Raw genomic sequence first — 19,481 nt, forward strand, 5'->3', positions numbered from 1 at the left:
TTCTGTACTCTGAACTCACTTGTGGTACAAAGTGTGCACTGATTTTATGATTAGGTCTTACCTGTATTGCATCAGATAGTAACGGGAGGGGGAAGCTGAAGGGAGAAACACTTGCACATCTCCTACTGTGTACCAAGTCCCATGCTACAGGCTTTCAAATGCACTATCACTCAATCCTCATGTGATCCTCTGAGGCCCATGTTAACCACAAATTATGGAAGCTCTAGCTCAGAGCAGTGAGCCACAGAGCTGGTGAGGGAGATGAGCATTGACTGAGACCATCTGACTCCAGAGGCCATGCTTTTTCACCCTACTTCCCATTTGCTTATAGTAGGAAGCACTTTTATTCTGTTTCCTGCTTGAGTGTCTGCTGAATCACTCTCTTTGCCTACACAGAGCTCAGGCTTTAAATTATAGGTGTTTTAAAATGCTTTTGTCCTCAGTTGGTTCTGGATGTTGATTAAAGAACTGTTTGATATAGTTTGCCTTAACTAACAAAACATGCTAAATATCTAGCATTTTTTTAATTGTACGCTAAGTGCCAGCTTTTCATCCTTGAACGTTAGTAAAAACACATTTGGGATGGCACCTCTGAAGAGGACTCAGTGTGGTAATGCCTGTTCTCAGGACTCTCAAGAGTTTGGTGATTGAAGAAGACACACGTGAGAGGCCAAGGCACAGCAATGATGCAGGTACAAAAAGCTAAGAAGTGGACAATGCCACTTAGTTTTTCAAATTGCTCTTAAATTCTATTATGTATGTTATTCAAAGTCCATTGCAGCACTTGCTATTTAGGATTTGTCTAGAGCTTATCTGTCACTAGAAAAATTAGTCATATGATTAAGACTGGAAAGTGTGTTTGCTTCCCAGTGTCCTTCCCTGAGATCACTGGAATCTGGACAGCGCCTGCTGTCTTTGCCTCCCTGCTTTGGAAACTGCTCCCAGGGCTCACGGACCAGCTCGACACTGTGCAGAGATTGACTGAGAATGCATCTTTTCCAGAGTCCACTTAGAGCTACTTCTTAACTGGCCTTTTCACAGTTGCTGAACCCTCCCTGTAGATACAGACTTTTCTAGAATAGATTGAACTGATATCTGAAGCTAACACCTTTCATCCATCCATTTACCCATCCATTCATGTACCCACCCAGAGACATATCCATTCTCCCCTTCACTCCCTTCCCACATTGATCCGGTCCCTTCCAGGTGCTCCTGGCACTCTTGGAATTTATGACATTCATGGTTGCCCTAAGACGTTAACTGTTATTGACATGGACAATTAGCAACTAAAATAAGAAGTAAACTGGGACAAGTCTTTCTAAGGAGAATAATAAAGTGAGGTGCGGATTTGTTAGAAGAGAACCCCCCTTGGCTTAGAACATCAGAGAAGTATTACTAACAGGAGTCACTTTCCAGCTGAGACCTAAAGAAAAGAAATTTACCTGCCACTAGAGGAAAGGAAGATGGATGGGAATGCATTCCAGGAAAAGGCAATAGCATTTACAAAATTTACAGAAAGTTGACAGAACCTAAAGACTTTCCCCTAAGAGGTTGGAGAAGCAGGCAAGTTCAGATTTCCAGGGCATTGTCAGCCATCTCGAAGGTGTGGGGTTTTCCCAGAGTGTAATGGGGACACATGGAGTAGATCGACGTTGTGCTTTCCAGCCTTCGCTGGGGCTGCTGTCTGGAAGGAAGGAGGAGGAGGGCAGGGACACAGGCAGGTTGCTTTGGCCTTCTTGGATCAGTCTTCAGTCCTTCTCCCTGCTTCGGCTCACAATTACACAGGGCAGAACTTGAACCAGCAGACAAATCAAAGCTATATAACTTTGAAGACATTCCAAACAACTGTGGGTTTTAATAAGAATTTGCCACATTGAAGGGACAGCACTTGCTTTTTCAGCTAAGAAATGATATAATAGACTCACAGGAAAATTTAAACTGTGATTGCATGAAATGATCTTAAGGTTACTGAGGCTAACATTTTTCACAAACTAAAATAAATCAATTTATTTTCTAGAACACAATAAATTATCAGTTTCTTAAACCATATGTCACTTTATAAATTTTATAAAGTGCACACTTTTAATGTCTTGGTGGTGGACATATAACTATTCAGTGATAGAAAATTGGTGTCATGGAACATATCATGTCATTACCTTCCTATCGTATTAAAGTCATTTTTAAGCTAACAGCAATGACTCATTCTATCATCCATAGACAGGTGACAAGTAATTGGCATGGGGAATTTTTAGTTCTGCCATAAATTAGTTAAATTTTTGTTTTGACACCATGCCTTATTATGTCTGCTTGTTGTAAAATGATTTTTGAGAAAAAAATAGAAATATAATTTGACTTCTGTTGATCATAATTTTTCACATAAACATTTTTATTTTATTTTCCTATAATTTCCTGAGATTATTAAGAATAAGATATAAAATTAGCATTGATACTGCTATGGATTTAAAATGCTGGGTTTTAAAAAATTTATTTAATGCTTTTAAAACTCATGGTATTCTTCCTCAAAATATTAAGACAAAACCTGTTTTTAATTATTCCTTTCTTTTTCAAGCTGATCTGAAACTTTCTTTTTTGTGGTGGTCTTGGGGGTTGGACTCAGGGTCTTGCACCTGCTAGACAGGTGTCCTGCCACTTGAGCCACTCTGCCAGATCTAAAACAAACTCTTGAGTAGTAAAAAGAACGTGCAATAAGTGACTAGAGATGACTGATGCTATTTCACAAGGAATCGAACTCAGTACAAAAGACTTGTATCTAGAAGAGGGATCAATAGAAAAGCAAAGTCAACTGCCAGTTTCTGATCCAGTTTTGGGCTCGGGGCACTTGAAAGTTTTCACACAGCTGTGTCCACAATGAGGAAGGACAGGTCTCCACTAAGTGTATAAAGTCACTTTGATTTGGAGTCTGGCCTTTGGTAAATAACTAATGATGCCGCAGTGTCTCCTTTGGGAGTGACTTACGGTAGCCAAACTCACACACTGAGAACACACACACACACACACACACGTAATTGTGCACATTAGCTCCTGAGCACCAATTTATTCCTATATGTCATAAAATGCAGCCCCCAAGTCCACTGAAAACTGCACAGGAGGCTTGACTTTAGTCAAAGCAGTGAAAGAGGGCGGAACAGCCACCTTTGGGGAGAAAGGTCTGCACACCCTGGGTCTGACCACTCTGTCCCCACATAATGATCAGCCTGTCACCAATCCTACCAAGGCCTAGTCCTTCATATAAGTTCCTCTTTCTCTAGGCAGGAGTAGATGTCCCCACATTAACTTTTGGAGTCTCCTCTGCACCCTACAAATCATGGATGTGCACATGATTTTGTAATGCAAGTGAATCCTTATTTCTCCATTAAAATCATTTGTTCATAAAATATAGTCCCAACTGGAATATGGTTGTTACAATTAATGATGGATGCCAAATAGAAAAGTAAAACAGAGGTAAGGGTGTGTGTGTGTGTGTGTGTGTGTGTGTGTGTGTGTGTGTGTGTGATGTGTCTTAGGCAAGTTTAGATGGGTGATCCAGGGAGGTCCTCATGGTGAAAATGACGCTTAAGAAAGAAAAACATGTGTGTTATACAGTCACAATCAGGCTACTGTGAGTGACACTCCAGCAAGGCAGGTCTTGGTTTCATTTGGCCTCTTTCACTGTCTTTTGGATGGACTTCAAAAGTAGGTTTCAGGCATCATTGTGCTTTAAACAGACTGAGTCATCCCCCGAGGTCATTGACCACAATGTCTGTGCTCCCCTCCTCTCAGGGGATCTCTGTGGCTATTTTCAGACAGATCTTGGTCATGAAGAACCTCCTGGCATACTGGCTTTGGAGATTAGCACCCTTCCATATGACAGCTATGGCAAATACTTGCTATAGGAGTCCATGTGATTCAGTCCTTAGTGATGATGGGACATCATCTGCCTCCTGACCAATGTACATCAGGAGCACCAAGCAATAGTCACAAAGGAAGCCTGTCTTTCTATTCTCTCTCCCTTGCTACTTGGCACAGACCTCCAGAACAAGGGTACAGCTGTTTCACTTTAAAGTCTCTGTACTAGTGGGTGCTGGTGGCTCACGCCTGCCATTCTACTACTCAGTAGGAAAGATCAAGAAGATCATATTTTGAAACCATCCTGGGCAAATAGTTCACAACCCTTTCAGTTGACTTTCCTTATAATGAAAAAATATCATATAGTGCATTTTAAGTTAAGATAGTGATACAAAACTTGTATCCCAACCATCTTTGAGAATGGAGCACAGTTGCCAGTGTGACGTTGATACCCAACTATGTCATTGTCACTCATCAGATAGTGATATAAAACGTGTATCAATTCTTCTTTGCATTCCTAATGCTGAGTCTTCATTTTCTACCACTGTTTTATTTTCCTGGCTGAAGAATGCTTTGCAGAGTCAGTTGAAAATTTGGCAGTCTTTCAGACAGCTTTCTAGGATTTATTGGGTGCTTCGGAGAAATCTCTTGATGACAAGAGTTTCCCGGGAATCCCTGGAGTTTGTGTCTGGAAATAAAACCCAGTACAATTCAAACCAGTTCTCTGAGAAAGTCTCTAATCAAATAAGGGAATTCTTAAATAAATTGAGATTTGTAGTTCATATAAGTTTTCAATGTTTTCGAAAGTAAGAAAATAATTTAATTTTAAGAGAAGTGATACCTACCCTATACATTAATATATATCTGAACAAACATTGCACTTAATGCACGAGGAACCAAATTTCATGTAAATTTTATGTTAAGGATAGCTAATAAATCGCATTCACTCTTTTTTGTTAAAATATTAATCAGGCACAGAACTTCTGTGAAATCTAAGAAAATCTATTCCTGTCACATGCAACAGAAAAAAATTTCTAAACAGACATAATTTGAAAGTATTGAGTAATCTTACTCAATACTTCTAAAATTAAATTCTAAAATTAGCTACATTAAAATTAGCTACATTAAAAATTTTAAATCAACTAAAATCAAAAGAAAGTTTAGGGTGTATAGAATTATTCATATAAAGAAATCAGGTGAAATGGATTGTAATACTAATATGGCCCAAAATAGAGATCAAGAACAGTCAATATTTTTGCTTGTAAATTTGAAATACAATCACTCATTGCAAGAAAAGCAAGGTAGTTAGAGTATAACAAGAACTTAGGGACACAAAGGTGAGTAAGCAAGATCTCTTGAAGAGTGCATAGTCTGATATAAAAAAAATCAAACCTATAAACAAATAATTAAAGAATGAAGCCATATGTAACTTAATATAAGTCCCTGATACAGTAAAATGGTGACACTAAGTGCAGAAATGGCTAGATGCTGAGGCAAGTGGCACTGAAGTGGAAACCAAGTATGAGAGAGCACTCAGTAAAGACCCAGCAGGAGCCCCCCCACACAAACTTGCCAGTCCCATAAGGCAACCACAGCCTCATGATTAAAAGAAACAAAATAACGTGTGGTTTCAAATGCTGGTCATGGAATCAGTCTACCTCAGCACACAACCCACTGTTTTAAAAATGAGTTTGGGAATAATCCCTACAGCCGTCTTGAGTAATAATATGTGAAATGTGTTAACAGTCACACCTGGTGGAGACGATGCCAAAAGGGTCGTGTGAGGAGTGCACTAGCTCCTTACAACAATGAAACTGTCATTTAACTGCTGCGAATCACACACACTCACACACACCTTCCTTAACCATTTAAATATCTCAGAGTGTTAAAAAATGGAGAAATAACTATTGAATAAAAAATAGTAAATCTTGAAAGGACTAGTGAAACTCGGCCGTCTTTGGCCACGGTTAATTCACATTCTCACCCCGCACAGTGGACTAAAGTGCTACTCCAGGCATCTGTAGCCAAGAAGATAAAGGGACCCCTACTTCCCCTGCCTTCCCTTCTAGGGCCTTGTTTTTACCTCAGGATGGCAGATTCTCTGCACCTGCCATTGCCTGAGTTCCATATTGCAGAAATTCAATTCTATGCATGCATGGGCATAAGAACAGATTCTCTTTCAGTCAAGAGCCCATATTCATAAGATGGAAACTGTATTCCAGGCTCAATAGGCTAAGAATAATGGCCCCTTAAATGCTCTGATTCCATCTCACTTGTAGGGAGATGACATCAGGCCAGGAGGCAACAGCAGAGAAGACATGGGACTACCATGCCTGGTAGAGCTCCCCTCAGAGAGAGCAGGTGTTGGAGTGGGGGAACAGGCCACTTGTGAGTTCCAGGTGGAGTTTAGTGTCACAGAGGTTTTTGTGAAGAGAGAAAGACAGGCTGTAAGAGCAAGGAGCTCACTTACAGGGTAACAGAAAGTAGGAAAGTATGCACCTCAGGGCATTGTAAAAAATAATGGGCATCTTGGTTGTGAGCCAAAAAAGAGAATCTGACATTTGCAACAACATGGGGGACATTACACATAATGAAATATACAGACATAGAAAGAAATACTGCATGATTTAACTTAAATGTGGAATCTTAAAAATTAAAAGTTTAATCCATTGAAACAGAAGCAGAACTCTGACTACCAGAGGCAGGGAGGTAGAAAATGGGGAGAATTGGATCAAAGGATGCAAACCTACAGTTACATAAATGTGTAAATCTGGGATCTAACACACAGCATGAGGGATGGCTATTGTTAATAATATTGTATTGTATTCAGAAAATTTGCCAAAAGAGTAAATCCAGGTACTTTCCTTCCCCTACAGACAGGGAAAAATACCTATGTGAAAATGGATAGGTTTATTTGCTTGCCTGAGTGAACCACCTCACTATGTCTATGTGTATCAAAGCATCATGCTATATATCTTAAATGTATACAATAAAACTGATTTAAAAATTACAGAATAAGTAAAGGAAGAAAACCATGATGACAGTGTTTCATGAAATAGAGAATACAAATAAAGAGAAAATATTTTTTTAAAACTACATTAAAATTCTGAGGTTGAAAAGTAAAATATCTCAAATGATGAATTTTAGATATTACAGTGGCTTGATACTAGGTTTAGATTTTCAGGAGAAAAATCATACTTGATTGTAATTTAATAAGTATTATGCAATCTGAAGAACATAGATAGAAATGAAGAAAAATGCACAGAGCCTCAGAGAAATGTGAGACATCATTAATATATGCATATGAGAAGACTCAAAGGTTAAGACAGATAGAAAGAAGAAAAAATATTGAAGAAATAATGGCTGAATACTTTCTCAATTGACAAAACACAAATCTACACATTCAGGAAGTTCAGATAACATAAAGGAGGAAAAAAACACAAAGATACCCACACCTGTACACATCATCCTAAAGCTGTTGAAAAAGAGAAAAATCTTGAATGCATAAGAGAAAAATGACTTTTTATGTACAAGGACATCACAATGAGATGAACAGTTGACATATCACTGGTAACAATGAAAGACAGAAGGCAGTGGAATGACATATTCAAAGTGCTGGAAATACAGAAGAGTAACAAAAACTGTCAGCCAATGAAGGAAAGGTCTCTGGGTGACAAAAACTGTCAGCCAATGAAGGAAAGAACTAGATTGGATCAATCTAGTTCTCACTTTATTCTTTGTAGTTCCCCAAAATATCTGTAGAATGTGCTGGGAACATAATATTCTTATATAAAGATGAAGTGGTGGGAACAGACTACCTCTGCTCCACGTCCCCTCCTGAAACAGGGTATGCTTCCATCCAGTGCACTGTGCTCCCCAGAGCATAAAGCACAGGTTGGATTTCCAGAGTCCCCCAGCTGTGGTACAAGTCAGGCATGCACAATCAAGATCAGGACTCCATTCTCCCTGGCAGTTCTGCTGAGCCTTGGGGCCCTTCCAGCTCCTGTTGGCTTTTAGATTTCTGTTGTTCTTTGCTGACAATCTCTGGGTACATGAAGTACCCACTTAATGTAGCTCTGTTCATCATATGGGTGTTTTTCCTCACCAGACTCCAGTTTGTTGCTAACCAAAATATGGGGAACCTGCCTAACAAATCAGTAATTTCTAATCTCCATCTTGTTAATCAAAACCACATTGAGAAACCACCTTGCAACTCTGCACTTACTAGGATGTCTAAAACAGGAAAGATAGATAGTAACAAGTTCTGGGAAGAACATGGAGAAATTAAAGCCCTCATATCATTGATTTCTGGGGATGGGTATAACATGGTACAGCTACTGTAGAAAACAATTTAGTAGTTCCTCAAATGTTATGTATAGAGATTCCATAATATCCAATAGTTAGACTTTCAGGCATATACCCAAGAGAAATAAAAACATGTCTACACAAAAACATGAACACAAGTGTTCATGGTAATGTTATTCACAATAGCAAAAAAATGAACAATAGTCACACCCATCAATGATAAAGAACAAATTAAATATGTGTTATAATTATTATTTGGCAATAAAAGTAACTGACTGAAGTAGTGATATGTTCTACAACATGAATCAACCTGGAAGACATTATGCCAAGTGACCAAAGCTAGTCACAAAGACCATAGATTGTATCTGACTATAATAAATGACTAGACACTGCAGGTCTGCAGAGGTAGAAAATAGATTAGTAGGTGTCTAGGAGTTTCAAGGGTGGGGGGAGTTAAGGGAAATGCAGATGGACAATGAAGGGTTTTTTTTTTTTGAGGTGATTTTTAAATGTCTCCAGTTGAACTTTGATGATAGCTACATAACTGTGATTAGACTAAACTATATGTCATGTGAATTACATCTAAATAAACATTTTTTAAAAGAAGATAGTATGTATCTTTAACTGAGATAAAATTGAGGTAAAACATGAAACTATTAGCAAATTATCTGTTGCTTGCATTCAATGAGTTAATATCACTCTGCTCCAATCAATCATCATTGCCTCTAGCCTGGGAATTCCATCCATTCAGCATTTTTTTTATCATATTACCAGAGACGAAGGCCTATTTTATCCTGCCTTTTCTCCTTCCAGACGCCTTTTTATTTTGTCTAAGTAGTATAAAGCACCTACTGAGTGACACACATTATATGTCCATGGTAGGTTATTACAACAGATATGTCTAATCAATCTTGTAGAGACATAAATATAATAAATACTTTTTTTCTAAAAATGTATTATTACTTAACAACATGAGAAATATTTTGAGTCAAGACACTTGGTGGCAATCTCAGGCTAACTTTAGCAATACTTTTAGTGTTTACAGATCTTGTTTAGTGTATATGCTTGGTTTTAGTATACAAATGTCAATCTCTTAACATATAGGTGTTGCTACCCAGGATTCCAGATTTTAGCAAGTGATATCAGCAGTCCCCAAGACTGCTTGCTATGCCTCCAGCTAGGGCCATCGCATCCTGACTTTTCCATGAGGACTGGGCTTGCCTTGGTTTTTAGACACTTCCCACCTCTACCAAGGCAGACTGAGACACCCTCCTCCAGGTTCTGCTACTGCCCATGCTTCTATTTCCTTTGGTACCCTGTAGTGAGATTGTCTATCTTCTGTCTCTCTCATCTGGCAGTGTTTCCCTGGGACCAGATCTGGAAAGCTCCAGTAGCACTTCATTCTGAAGGTCATTCATAAATGACATCATTATTGTGAAAATAAAATTTAAAGTGCAATGGTTGCTTTAGCTTTCCTTGTCTTTATGAACACTTATTTATTATGAATAGAACAACACCATCAACTAACTTTCACAGCATTACTCAATGTGATCATTGGAGGGCTGTTAGCAAAATGTTCCCAAATCCAAATTCTGCAGATCAGCAGAAAACTCTATATGTGGCTTGGGAAATTGTGTTATCTTACAATAAACATTCTCTCTAGTTAAATAATGCAAGATACTCTCCTTATAAGCAATATGTTTTTAAAAAGTAGATTAAATAAGGACAATAGGGAACATTTCCCGCTAGACAGCATCCTGTCTTCTCTGTGCTCCCCACTGGGCTTTGCCAAAGTGCATGGGGGAGAATGAAATCTCCCCCATGAAAGATCTGGACATAAATTCCCTAACTAGCAAAGTTCTTAAATTGTCTTTCAGGGCAACCCTCCAGAATCTATTCACAGACAATATAGAATCTGCTTTTCAACAATGGACATGCCCAGAAGAAAGTGACTCTTTCAGCAATGACATTTTGATGTCACGAGCTCAAAATCTCCCATGCAGAACACAGGACTCCCAGGAACAGAAATGTGGAACCTTGGAGAGGCATGCTGGCCATTTATGCCTGTGCAAAGGATGCCTAAAACTTCTCTCACCATCCACAAACAAACACCTGTGCCCCTTTCCCCTCCTGTAGATTCCTGTAACCAATCTTGTCTGTGAGGCAGAACTGGGATTACATCTCTCCTTTCTCCTGACTGATTGACTGCAGTAAGCTTTTTCTTTCTGCAAAGATCTCATGCTATAGTAATAGCTTCTGTGGGCATCAGGCAATGAGCCCTTGCTGAATATCAAGAACAGGACAACTGTGTCCACTAATTTGAGCATTGCTACACACGGCATCCATCCTACAAATGTATGTATTTCTTCTCTTGAGTGATCAATGAATGATAAATTAATATGCATTATCATTTGTGAATAATGCTATACACTCAACATAAACTATAATCTACAACTGGAAAAAATGAAACGGAATAAAACAGAAAGACAGGGCAGTAAGTCCTACCAATTCCTGACTCCCATTAGCCAACTGAGTCAATGGAATCTTGCTAGAAACTGTATAAAAAGCTCAACTGAGGGCTGAGAGTCCGGCTCAGTGGTACAACATCGCCTAGCCCTGCATTTGATCCTGGACTGCCAAACAAACCCCAAACCCAGCTGAGAACTGAGATCTACCTAAGACTTCAAACAGCATCTGCAAGAGCCAAAAATGACACCAAAGAAGTCATCATCGCATGACAGCAGATTGGAAAATTGAGGGATGGGTAACCATCATCAGGAAAGAAAGACTTGATGGCGACATGAAGGTCCTGTTCAATGCTATTACTGCATGCCTACAGATAGAGGGTTTTTTCATTCTTCCATTTTCTTTCAAATGTCTTTGTTTTGTCCTATCTTATGACAAATGACCCCAAATCTCTCATGCTTAAGGCTAGTTGAGGTCATGTTTGTAATGACCACATGCAGACAAAATACCAGAGGAGCTGGAATTTATGTATCTGGAAGATTAATGGTGAAGGCTTACAAATTTCTATTCCCGTGACCACAATATCAGATTCCATTGTTTATTGCCCAGAAGAGCCTTTTTCTGGGCTTTTTCACTTCTCTATCTTTCGTGTAATTGTATGCTTACAACTGTTGCTGTCAACTACCATCATGTTCAAAGAGAGCCAGAAATCTTAAACTGTCAGCCAACTTGATTCATGGGACAGATTCCAGGGCATAACTCAGCTACCAGGGGAGGGTCCTGCCTCTGGGAGAGCCAGGGTTGTCAGTGGGCCAGCATTCCTATGGTTAATGGACGTACCTTGTCCCATCTCTAGAGACAAATCCAAGGTTATCAAAAGGGCCTGACATATCTTCCTACCATACAGATGACTTCCATTTCTGGTTGAAGTGTGTATGGAAGAAAGCCAAGGAGGAGATGTCTGAATTTTGTGCATTACATGAAGGATTTTAATCTTTAATTAGAGAGAAGACCTATTTTTCTTGGGAGAGTATGGGAAAAACTCAACCACATGTCTTCATGTTTAACAAGATTGCCAAATGAGCACCACCCTGTGTCTGGCAATCTTCTGTGTCCATTCTTGAACCAAAAGCCTTTTTCAAATGAAAGTAGAAATGAGATCGACTCATATCAAATTCCTTTAAAAAGTAAGATGTTAATATTTTAAAAATATTTTGCAGGATTTAGCATTTGCAGGTTTAATTATTTTAAGGCACTGCTTGTGCATGTCAGCTTCCAGTACTCACAAGCACACACTCATTCCCTATGAGATGTGGACCCTGAAATCCCTCTTCTCAAAGAGGGGAGGAAATGTGAGACAGCATTTTCTAGAGGTGTGATCAGAGTCCAAAAACCTATTTTAACACCGTCAAGAACTGAAAGTGTTCTGAGCACATATTTTCACTCTGCTAAGTCACTTTTTGCTAATTTGGGTTCAAGATAAACTCGTGGTCAATAATCCAAAAAATTCGTAAGCCTTTTTTCTCTAAAATATGGAAATATATTAAGAAAAGTAAAAGATAATCCCTTGAGTTTTCAGCTTGAGGTCTGAGGGTTGCGAGTGGACTACACTGGTGGCCACAAGCTCCTTGCCCTAGGGTCCCCACAAAGTGGACACCTGAAACAATTCCGCTGCATGGAGTGTTGAAATTAGATATTCACGAAGTGCAGAGTGCACTGACAGCACCATATCCAACCAGGCAGCACTGCCCAGGCACGGATGGATGCCCTGATCTGTAAGAATGTCACCATCATCAGAGTGACAGATGTAAAGAATTCAAAGTCTCAGGCATCTCCACAGCCAGGCTACTGAATCTGTGGTTTAATGTGAAATGAAGACATTTCGCCAGTTTTGATGATGGGCCCTTCAACTAAATAAAAACATTCCCTTTGAAGTTAATTCATTCAGACATGCTGCTAGTTCTTCTGCATGGTTTTCAAACAGTAGGGCTCTCCCACAGTTATTTTAGAATAATAAAAGGGTGGATGGGGACACTGTTCCCAATTGGACTCCAGAAGGCAGCACTGCATATTTTGGAAAGTGTTACTTGGCAATCTTCTGCCTTCTACAGACCATAGAAACATGCAGCACAATACTAGGAGAGCAAGTGATGATATTCCAAGGGAAAGCTCGGTTTTGCCTCTCTTTTCACCATCACCCCATGCACCTCACTCCCAGTGTGGGGAGAGCTGCCCATACTCACCAATCCTTGGCAGGTGGAAAGTGCCACTGAGGAATTCTTCTGAGACCTCAAGGAGCCCTGATAGAAGCAAAAGTCCTCTGGTGGAAGCCTCTGCACTGATTTAGTGCCTCTCTTCCCCAGTGTCTGCACCATAAATCCAGGAGCCACCAGGTTGCTGGCAGCTTTCAAATCCAGGTGGAAGTCGTGCCTGAAGCCCTTCAGTCTGAGGTGCAATGTGTCGCGCCCCAGCTGGGCCACCGCTCTCCTCCGTCGCTGGTGATGCATTATTTCGTGGGACACAAAATCTCCCCTGTGGTCAACCTCGTAGGCAGACACCAGGTCATACTCTGAAATCAAAAGAGTGGGGGTGGCTGAGTAATTTTAAGATTCTGAAAAGAATCAAAAAGTCTCAGAACATAAGACCACCTTACCACTTTCACTCAGCAAGAAATCATGGAGGCAAATTCAACACCTACCCATTCTCAAACACAACAGGTAGACACGTAACATTGGAGTTAAAAGGGAAAATACTTTAGATAAGTCACTGCTGTCCTCAAATTATCTTATTACCAATCCAGAAAAGTCTATGATGCTTAAAAGAGAAAACAGATTGCAGACCAAATAAAACCAAAGCTGATCTACAAGTATTATACTTCAGAAATTGTCCTGACAGAGTAACTATCATATGTGATGACTTTTATAATTTGAAACATTCCTTTAGTCATACTCTTTCTGTTTTTTATAAACATATTCCCTGAACTGAAAGAAATTTTAGTCTAATGTACCATGAATTCTCAGAACACAGTTGAAAATAAAAATGAAGTGGGCATCCTTTACTGCTTGCTTAGTTAGTTATTAAATCATTGAACTGAGCACACAGGAGAAAATGTAGGCTGCAGACATATTATTATTATTATGGAGTGAGTCGGGGGAGGATTTCCTTCCCAACTAAAACTCAGTGCGGATACTCCTCCATATGTTCCTGACTCATCCTAGTGGGCTATTCAGTGGTGACACAGGAACAGGGTAGGTGGCAGATGGTGGAATACCAGAAGCATGGAAGGCCAGGGATAGGTGGCAGGGCACTGCCTAGAGAGCCTGGTGCATCACCCATGCCATGACCCAATAGCATAATGATTAATGAGGTCAGAAAAGCAGTCCCATGGAGCAGGTAGGGGCCTGAGGACATGGCCAGCCCTCTGCCACCAGGGCTTCTATCTTCCTCAGATCAGGGACTTTGGTGCAACTCTTTTGAGCCTAAAGCCAGGTGAGTACTGCTGGGTCCCATAGATCTCGTCCTGCCAGACTGGCCCTGCCATACAGGTGTGACTAGGAACTCTGAGTCCACCCAACTGGCTGGGCAGCAGTGGGCAGTAAGAGAGGCAGAGGCTGTGGCACACAAGTTGACAACTAACCTCTGTAATCTGTATGGAAACAAATAACGGTGCATGATGGGGTAAAATGCATTGGAATTATGTGATATTTTACTTAGGAAACTAGGAAAATCAGACAAATCTGACAGAATTGTACACAGTAATAGAAGAAAGGGGAACGCATCAGTACTGAGGTGTTTGGAGGATATCAGTGCTCAGTCTGTCCCCGGTATCACTCATGAGGAGGAAAGACCAATTTGGTCTATGTGTCCCCAAAGATCTTTCCTTATGGTGAGACTTAGCCCCTCTCCTCCCTGTTTTCTGCACTGACAGGAAAGTCTGATAGCCCCTGGCACCCATCTGGCCTGTCAGGGGAGAGTCCTCCATGCCACCCTCAGCCTCTTACCACTCCTTCTGGGCAGTGAGTGGGGTAATGGGAAGAGGCACATGGAGTTATTTCAAACAGTGGTGAGTTAGTAAAATTTATTACACATAAAAAGCAATTCCTATCTTTAAGAAAGCAAATTGCTTCCCAATGGTGTAAGCCACATTCTTCTGACCTTTATTTTGGAGGGCAGACATTTATCCTTTATTTGGGGAAAGAAGCAAATAATATTTCTTACACAATAACTACTGACAAGCCTCTTTTATATAAACACACAGTACTGTGCAGATAAATGATTGACAAGCAGCCACCCGAGGAAAATGGCTTGGCTTGTACCGTTTGCCCATTTCCCTGGCGTAAAGATTCTTTTCACAACTGGATTTAATGACCAAGGTGACACTGCTGAGCATGGATCTGGGAAGACATGTGCAGGAGACACCACTGTGTAGTATGTCTACCACACAGACACCTGGGGGATATATAGTGACCTTGAGAACACAAGGAAGAGAAAACAAGAAAGTGATGGGTTTTAGTATTTCAATCATCTTAGTACAAGTCATTTCATTATATTTCAATTTCTAACAAAGAGCTAGAAAAATCCCTGGAAATGTCACCACCAGCTCTTGAGAGATGGAACATGCTGGTCACAACCCTGTGACAGCCTTCACTGCACCAGGCCACAGTCCCTCCCGAGGGTGGCGAGAAGGATGTCTTGTCACTCAATTCTGCCTAGTGGTTCTCCGCTGAGAGTAACTTCCTCTCCCCTCTGGGGGTACATGCACTGTCTGGAGTTGTTTTTGGTTGTCACAAAGTAAAAAGGCAGAATGATGCTCCTGGCATCTGGTGGGCAGAATCCAGGAACAAAATATCACTGTGGCCAAAGCTGAGAAACCCTGGGTCTTCAAGAAAGCCATCCTTAGGATCAAATATGTGCAAATGAATGGGAAGGGGTCACAGCTAAAGAATGCAATGAGTGAACGAACTAAGCACAGCATCTCACCACATGCTCATTATTTGGAGGAAAGTCAAAGTATAACCATAGAAAGCTAAGAATTTTAACCTAACTTGATGCTTATGTTTTAAGATAACCATCTCCAAAAACAATGGCTTACTATTTCAAAAAAAGAAAGGAAGGAAAGGAAGAAGGAAGGAAGGAAGGGAGAGAGAAAGAAAGAAGGGAGAGAGAAAGAAAGAAGGAAGAAAGAAAGAGAGAGAGAGAAAGAAAGACAAAATCCACACAGTCCATGCAGATGTCAATGAGAAACAATGCAGAGCTGGTGTCTCGACTCAGTGTCCTGAACTACTTGGTTTCAGCAGGTTTTCTTGCCTAGAGCAAGAAGTCTCAGAAGACTCTGGCTTAGAGACAATCACAGCAGGCACAGACCCACCAGTGAGTGCACTGGGCCAGTGGGTAGCAGCCTCCAAGGGCTGACTGTGCCCACTGTTTCCTCACTCGGTGTTCAGTGGCAGGAAACCAGTGGTGATGAGGGTGTTTACAGCACTGGAATCAGAAAAGATATAAATCGGTGCCCCACACCCCTGCCACTTCCCCCAAGGTGCCCTGTTAAACATTCACAAGCACAGCTCTGAGTCTGCCTGCTGCACAGTATGGGATGTCTGGATGTAAATCATTATAAACTTTGAAAACATACATACATGTCTCTTTCATTCCATTAAATAAAGTTCTAAAGAACTTCTAAACTTTACCCTGGAAACTGAACTTACTTCGGAATTTAAAAAGCTAACAATCTGTGATATGTTTTTGGTCTTCATGGGCGTCACAGCTTCTATTACAAAGGAAAATCTGTAGGAAAAGCATGCAAGCCTCCCATTAAGGAAGAAAAATGTTCAATCCGCAAAAAGGGAGTCAATACACGTCATCCCTCACAATAGAGTTTATCTTAACTGGGTGTCTACCATCACTTCCAGGAAGACAAGGAGTTCTTTTTCCTATTGTGCAAGTGCTTCAGACAACCAGAACAACTTGCAATAACAACTGGACATGTTGCTTTTGATAAAACTTATGGCTAAAAATAGCTATTTCAAAACCAACATATTTCATGGCTACCTAGACATGCAGCACCAAGCTGACCCAAGGTCACACACAGTGCTTCCTAGCTCTGCTCCTCCAGATCCAGCAGGCAGCACTGCCACACAATCTTTCTGCTGTCGTGTGGCCCTTTCCTCCTGATGCCCACTGGCTCCACGCAGTCTTGTACAGTAAAAAAGCAAATCACTTGGGGGTGGGGAATGCAAGGGTGTTGTGTCCCCTAAGCTAGAACTTCCCTGGTGATGGCTCACACTTCCCACTTCAGGTTTTGATTAGGCCAGGTAAGAGGCCGTCATGGAAACAAAGCACTATGGGACCAGCCCAGGTGCCAGGTGAGGACATTGTCCAGCAGCCTGCTCACAGGGGACAGGTAAGGAGGCGCATGGTTGCAGGCAGAAAGCTGTGGTTGTTCTTCCTCAGTGGTTCTGTCTATAATATCATAAATACAACTCCAAAATGCTGTAAAGTACTCTCATGTGTCCTAAGTCCCTGTGGAAGTTATTTTATTCTAAAGTCAGAACTTTTTACAAAGTGGCTGTTGCTTTCTAAGATGAGTTATTAAGTGTTAGACTGCATAGTAAAGGAAACAGTAAAGGCGATGAGGACGGCCACAAGAAGGGGAGTTTAAACACATGGGTAATTAACTTTCTCTTGCAAATACAGTGGAAAGGACGGTTTAAACATTTTATACTATTTGCTTCTAGCGCCCTCTGGTGGTGCTCAGAAAGGTCATCAATCTGCTGTTTATCGCTTCATATACTACATATTCCTTCAGCAGGCGAGAATTTAGGCAATTAATGCTTATATTAAACACTTTTGTAAGTTTATCAAGATGAAGAACTTTGAATTATTAGCTCTTTAATCTTCTAGACTTCCAAAAATACATTGAGATAATCAAATCCAGTTCATCCTCTTAAGGTCAATCCTGTTGATATTTGAGCAATTTATTGAGGGAGCGATGCAGGGCACCAGACTAGGCTCAGATTAAAACCGCCTAGCAACAGATGTCACACACCTGCTTTCTCGGCCACCTGACACAGTAGCAGGACACAAATGACACCACATGTACACATGCCCCTTGTGAGCAGAGGTGGCTATACACTGAAGAAGGATCAGATTCATGTTCATGCCAGATCGAGGCACGGGACGGGGACATTACTTATGAGATGACGAACCGTTCTATGCATCGTTACGTGTCCGTTACGCCCTAAACACTGAAGGGAATTAACTTGGACACTAAAATGATAAGCCCTGAAGAAAACTTGCCACCTTCTGTCTCCTGCTTTGATAGCTCAATGTAAAAGGAAGGGAAGGAGAAGGGGGAGGAGAAGAGAGTTGGAAAAGGGGTGATGTGCTTTTATAATGACTTTGATGTACACATTAATAACGGTAAGCGGATGTACACAATACTCTAGATCCTTCCCACACGCCTTAAATAAATTCATAACGTGTGTACACACATTTCCTCACCTTTTCCCTAGCGTAGCCCTGGCAAACCGTTAGTGTTTTACCTGGAAATACAACACACACACTGGTGGAAGTGCTCTCATGAGTGCGCGCTCAGACTGTAAGGAAAAAGCAAGAAAGCTCTTAAAAGCAGAGTTTCACAAAGCCGTGTGCGTCCTGGACAGCCAGCGGGAGGTGTTTTACGAGCTGCTAAACTGCCGGATTAGGAGCCCGCACTTCCCGGACTTACCGCCCTTTTCCAGCCAGCCGGGCTGCTCCGCGGGAGAGAGAGGGTGCGGGACGCGGGGGCTCCCAGGCGCTGCGGCTGCGGGTCCCGGGGCGCACGCAGGTGCCTGCTGGAAAACAGCGGCGACACCTCGGTGAGAGGCGGGGAGCGCGGGAGGGGAGCGGCGGGAGGGACGCGGGGTCGGAGGCACGGGACTCACCTGCGCGGGGCCGACCTGTGCCAGCAGCAGCGCCCAGAGCGCAGCGCAGCCCCGGGCTCGCATGGCGGGGACCACCCGCGCCCTCCGCCGGCGCTGCGCCCCGGAGTGGGGCTCACAGGGCTTCATCCCGGGGCGCTGGGCCGGGGCCGACGGGCCACCGGCTGGCTGAGGGTCAGGCACTGGGAAAGCGCGCAGACGAAGCGGCCCGGGCTGGAGCGCAGGACTCCCCGCAGTGACTCCACCGCCCGCGCCGCGGTTATTACTGCGGCTCCGCGCAGCGCGGGGGGCGGAGTGGCAGCCGGCGGCGGGGGCGGCGGAGCGCCCGCCCGAACCGTGGGAGAGCTGGGGAGGAGGGAAAGGAAGGGGAGAGGGAGGGCAGATCGGGTGGGAGGACAGAGCTAAGTAGGGGCGGGGAGGAGCGGACAGGGGAGGGAGGAGAGGAGGACATAGGACAGGGAGGATCGGAGCAAATAGAAGGAGGGAAGAGGCAGGAGACGCGGGGGCGGGCGACACTAGAGGAGGACAGGGCAGGACCTGCAGTCACGCTGCCTGGCATTCAAGCACTAGGTGAAGAGGTGACCCCGATGCGGTGCAGGGCGCTGAGCAGGTCTGTTTGGCCGCCTGATCGCCCCTGATCTGGCCAACCCACTCTGAATTTGTCTACTGCCTCCTTTGTGGCTCTGCTCTCTTCCCACTCCTGAGGCCCGACCTGCATAGCTTAGGCTCCAGCACCTGCAGTCCCTATGAATTGTAGGGGACGTGACTGTCATCCTCATGTCTGGGCCCTGCCTCCCTCCGGTGGGGGAAAAAACGGGTCGCACAGATCTGCGCCCTCTCCTAGGGCTTGCAAAGTGATGGGCGGCAAGGCTGTGAGAAAGCTCTGTCCCCTGCGCCTGTCCAGGTCCATTGTCGCCTTTGACTGGCCTGGCTGCAAGTGTCCAG

General features: G+C 42.5%; 1 protein-coding gene across 1 annotated transcript in view; it reads right to left on the reverse strand.

Moving 5' to 3' along the window:
- Window positions 1-18,611, reverse strand: part of Adamts16 (ADAM metallopeptidase with thrombospondin type 1 motif 16) — a 151,148-nt gene extending 132,537 nt beyond the window's left edge. Inside the window, exons 1-2 of the mRNA XM_074077759.1 lie at window positions 18,344-18,611; window positions 12,861-13,186 (exon numbers count right to left, since the gene is read on the reverse strand). Of these exons, the coding sequence (XP_073933860.1) occupies window positions 12,861-13,186; window positions 18,344-18,602 (585 nt within the window). The 5' untranslated portion in view covers window positions 18,603-18,611. The remainder of the gene's footprint in view (window positions 1-12,860; window positions 13,187-18,343) is intronic.
- Window positions 18,612-19,481: the final 870 nt, after the last annotated feature.

Source organism: Castor canadensis, chromosome 6, assembly GCF_047511655.1.
Source record: "Castor canadensis chromosome 6, mCasCan1.hap1v2, whole genome shotgun sequence".
In the NCBI taxonomy this organism is placed as follows: Eukaryota; Metazoa; Chordata; class Mammalia; order Rodentia; family Castoridae; genus Castor; species Castor canadensis.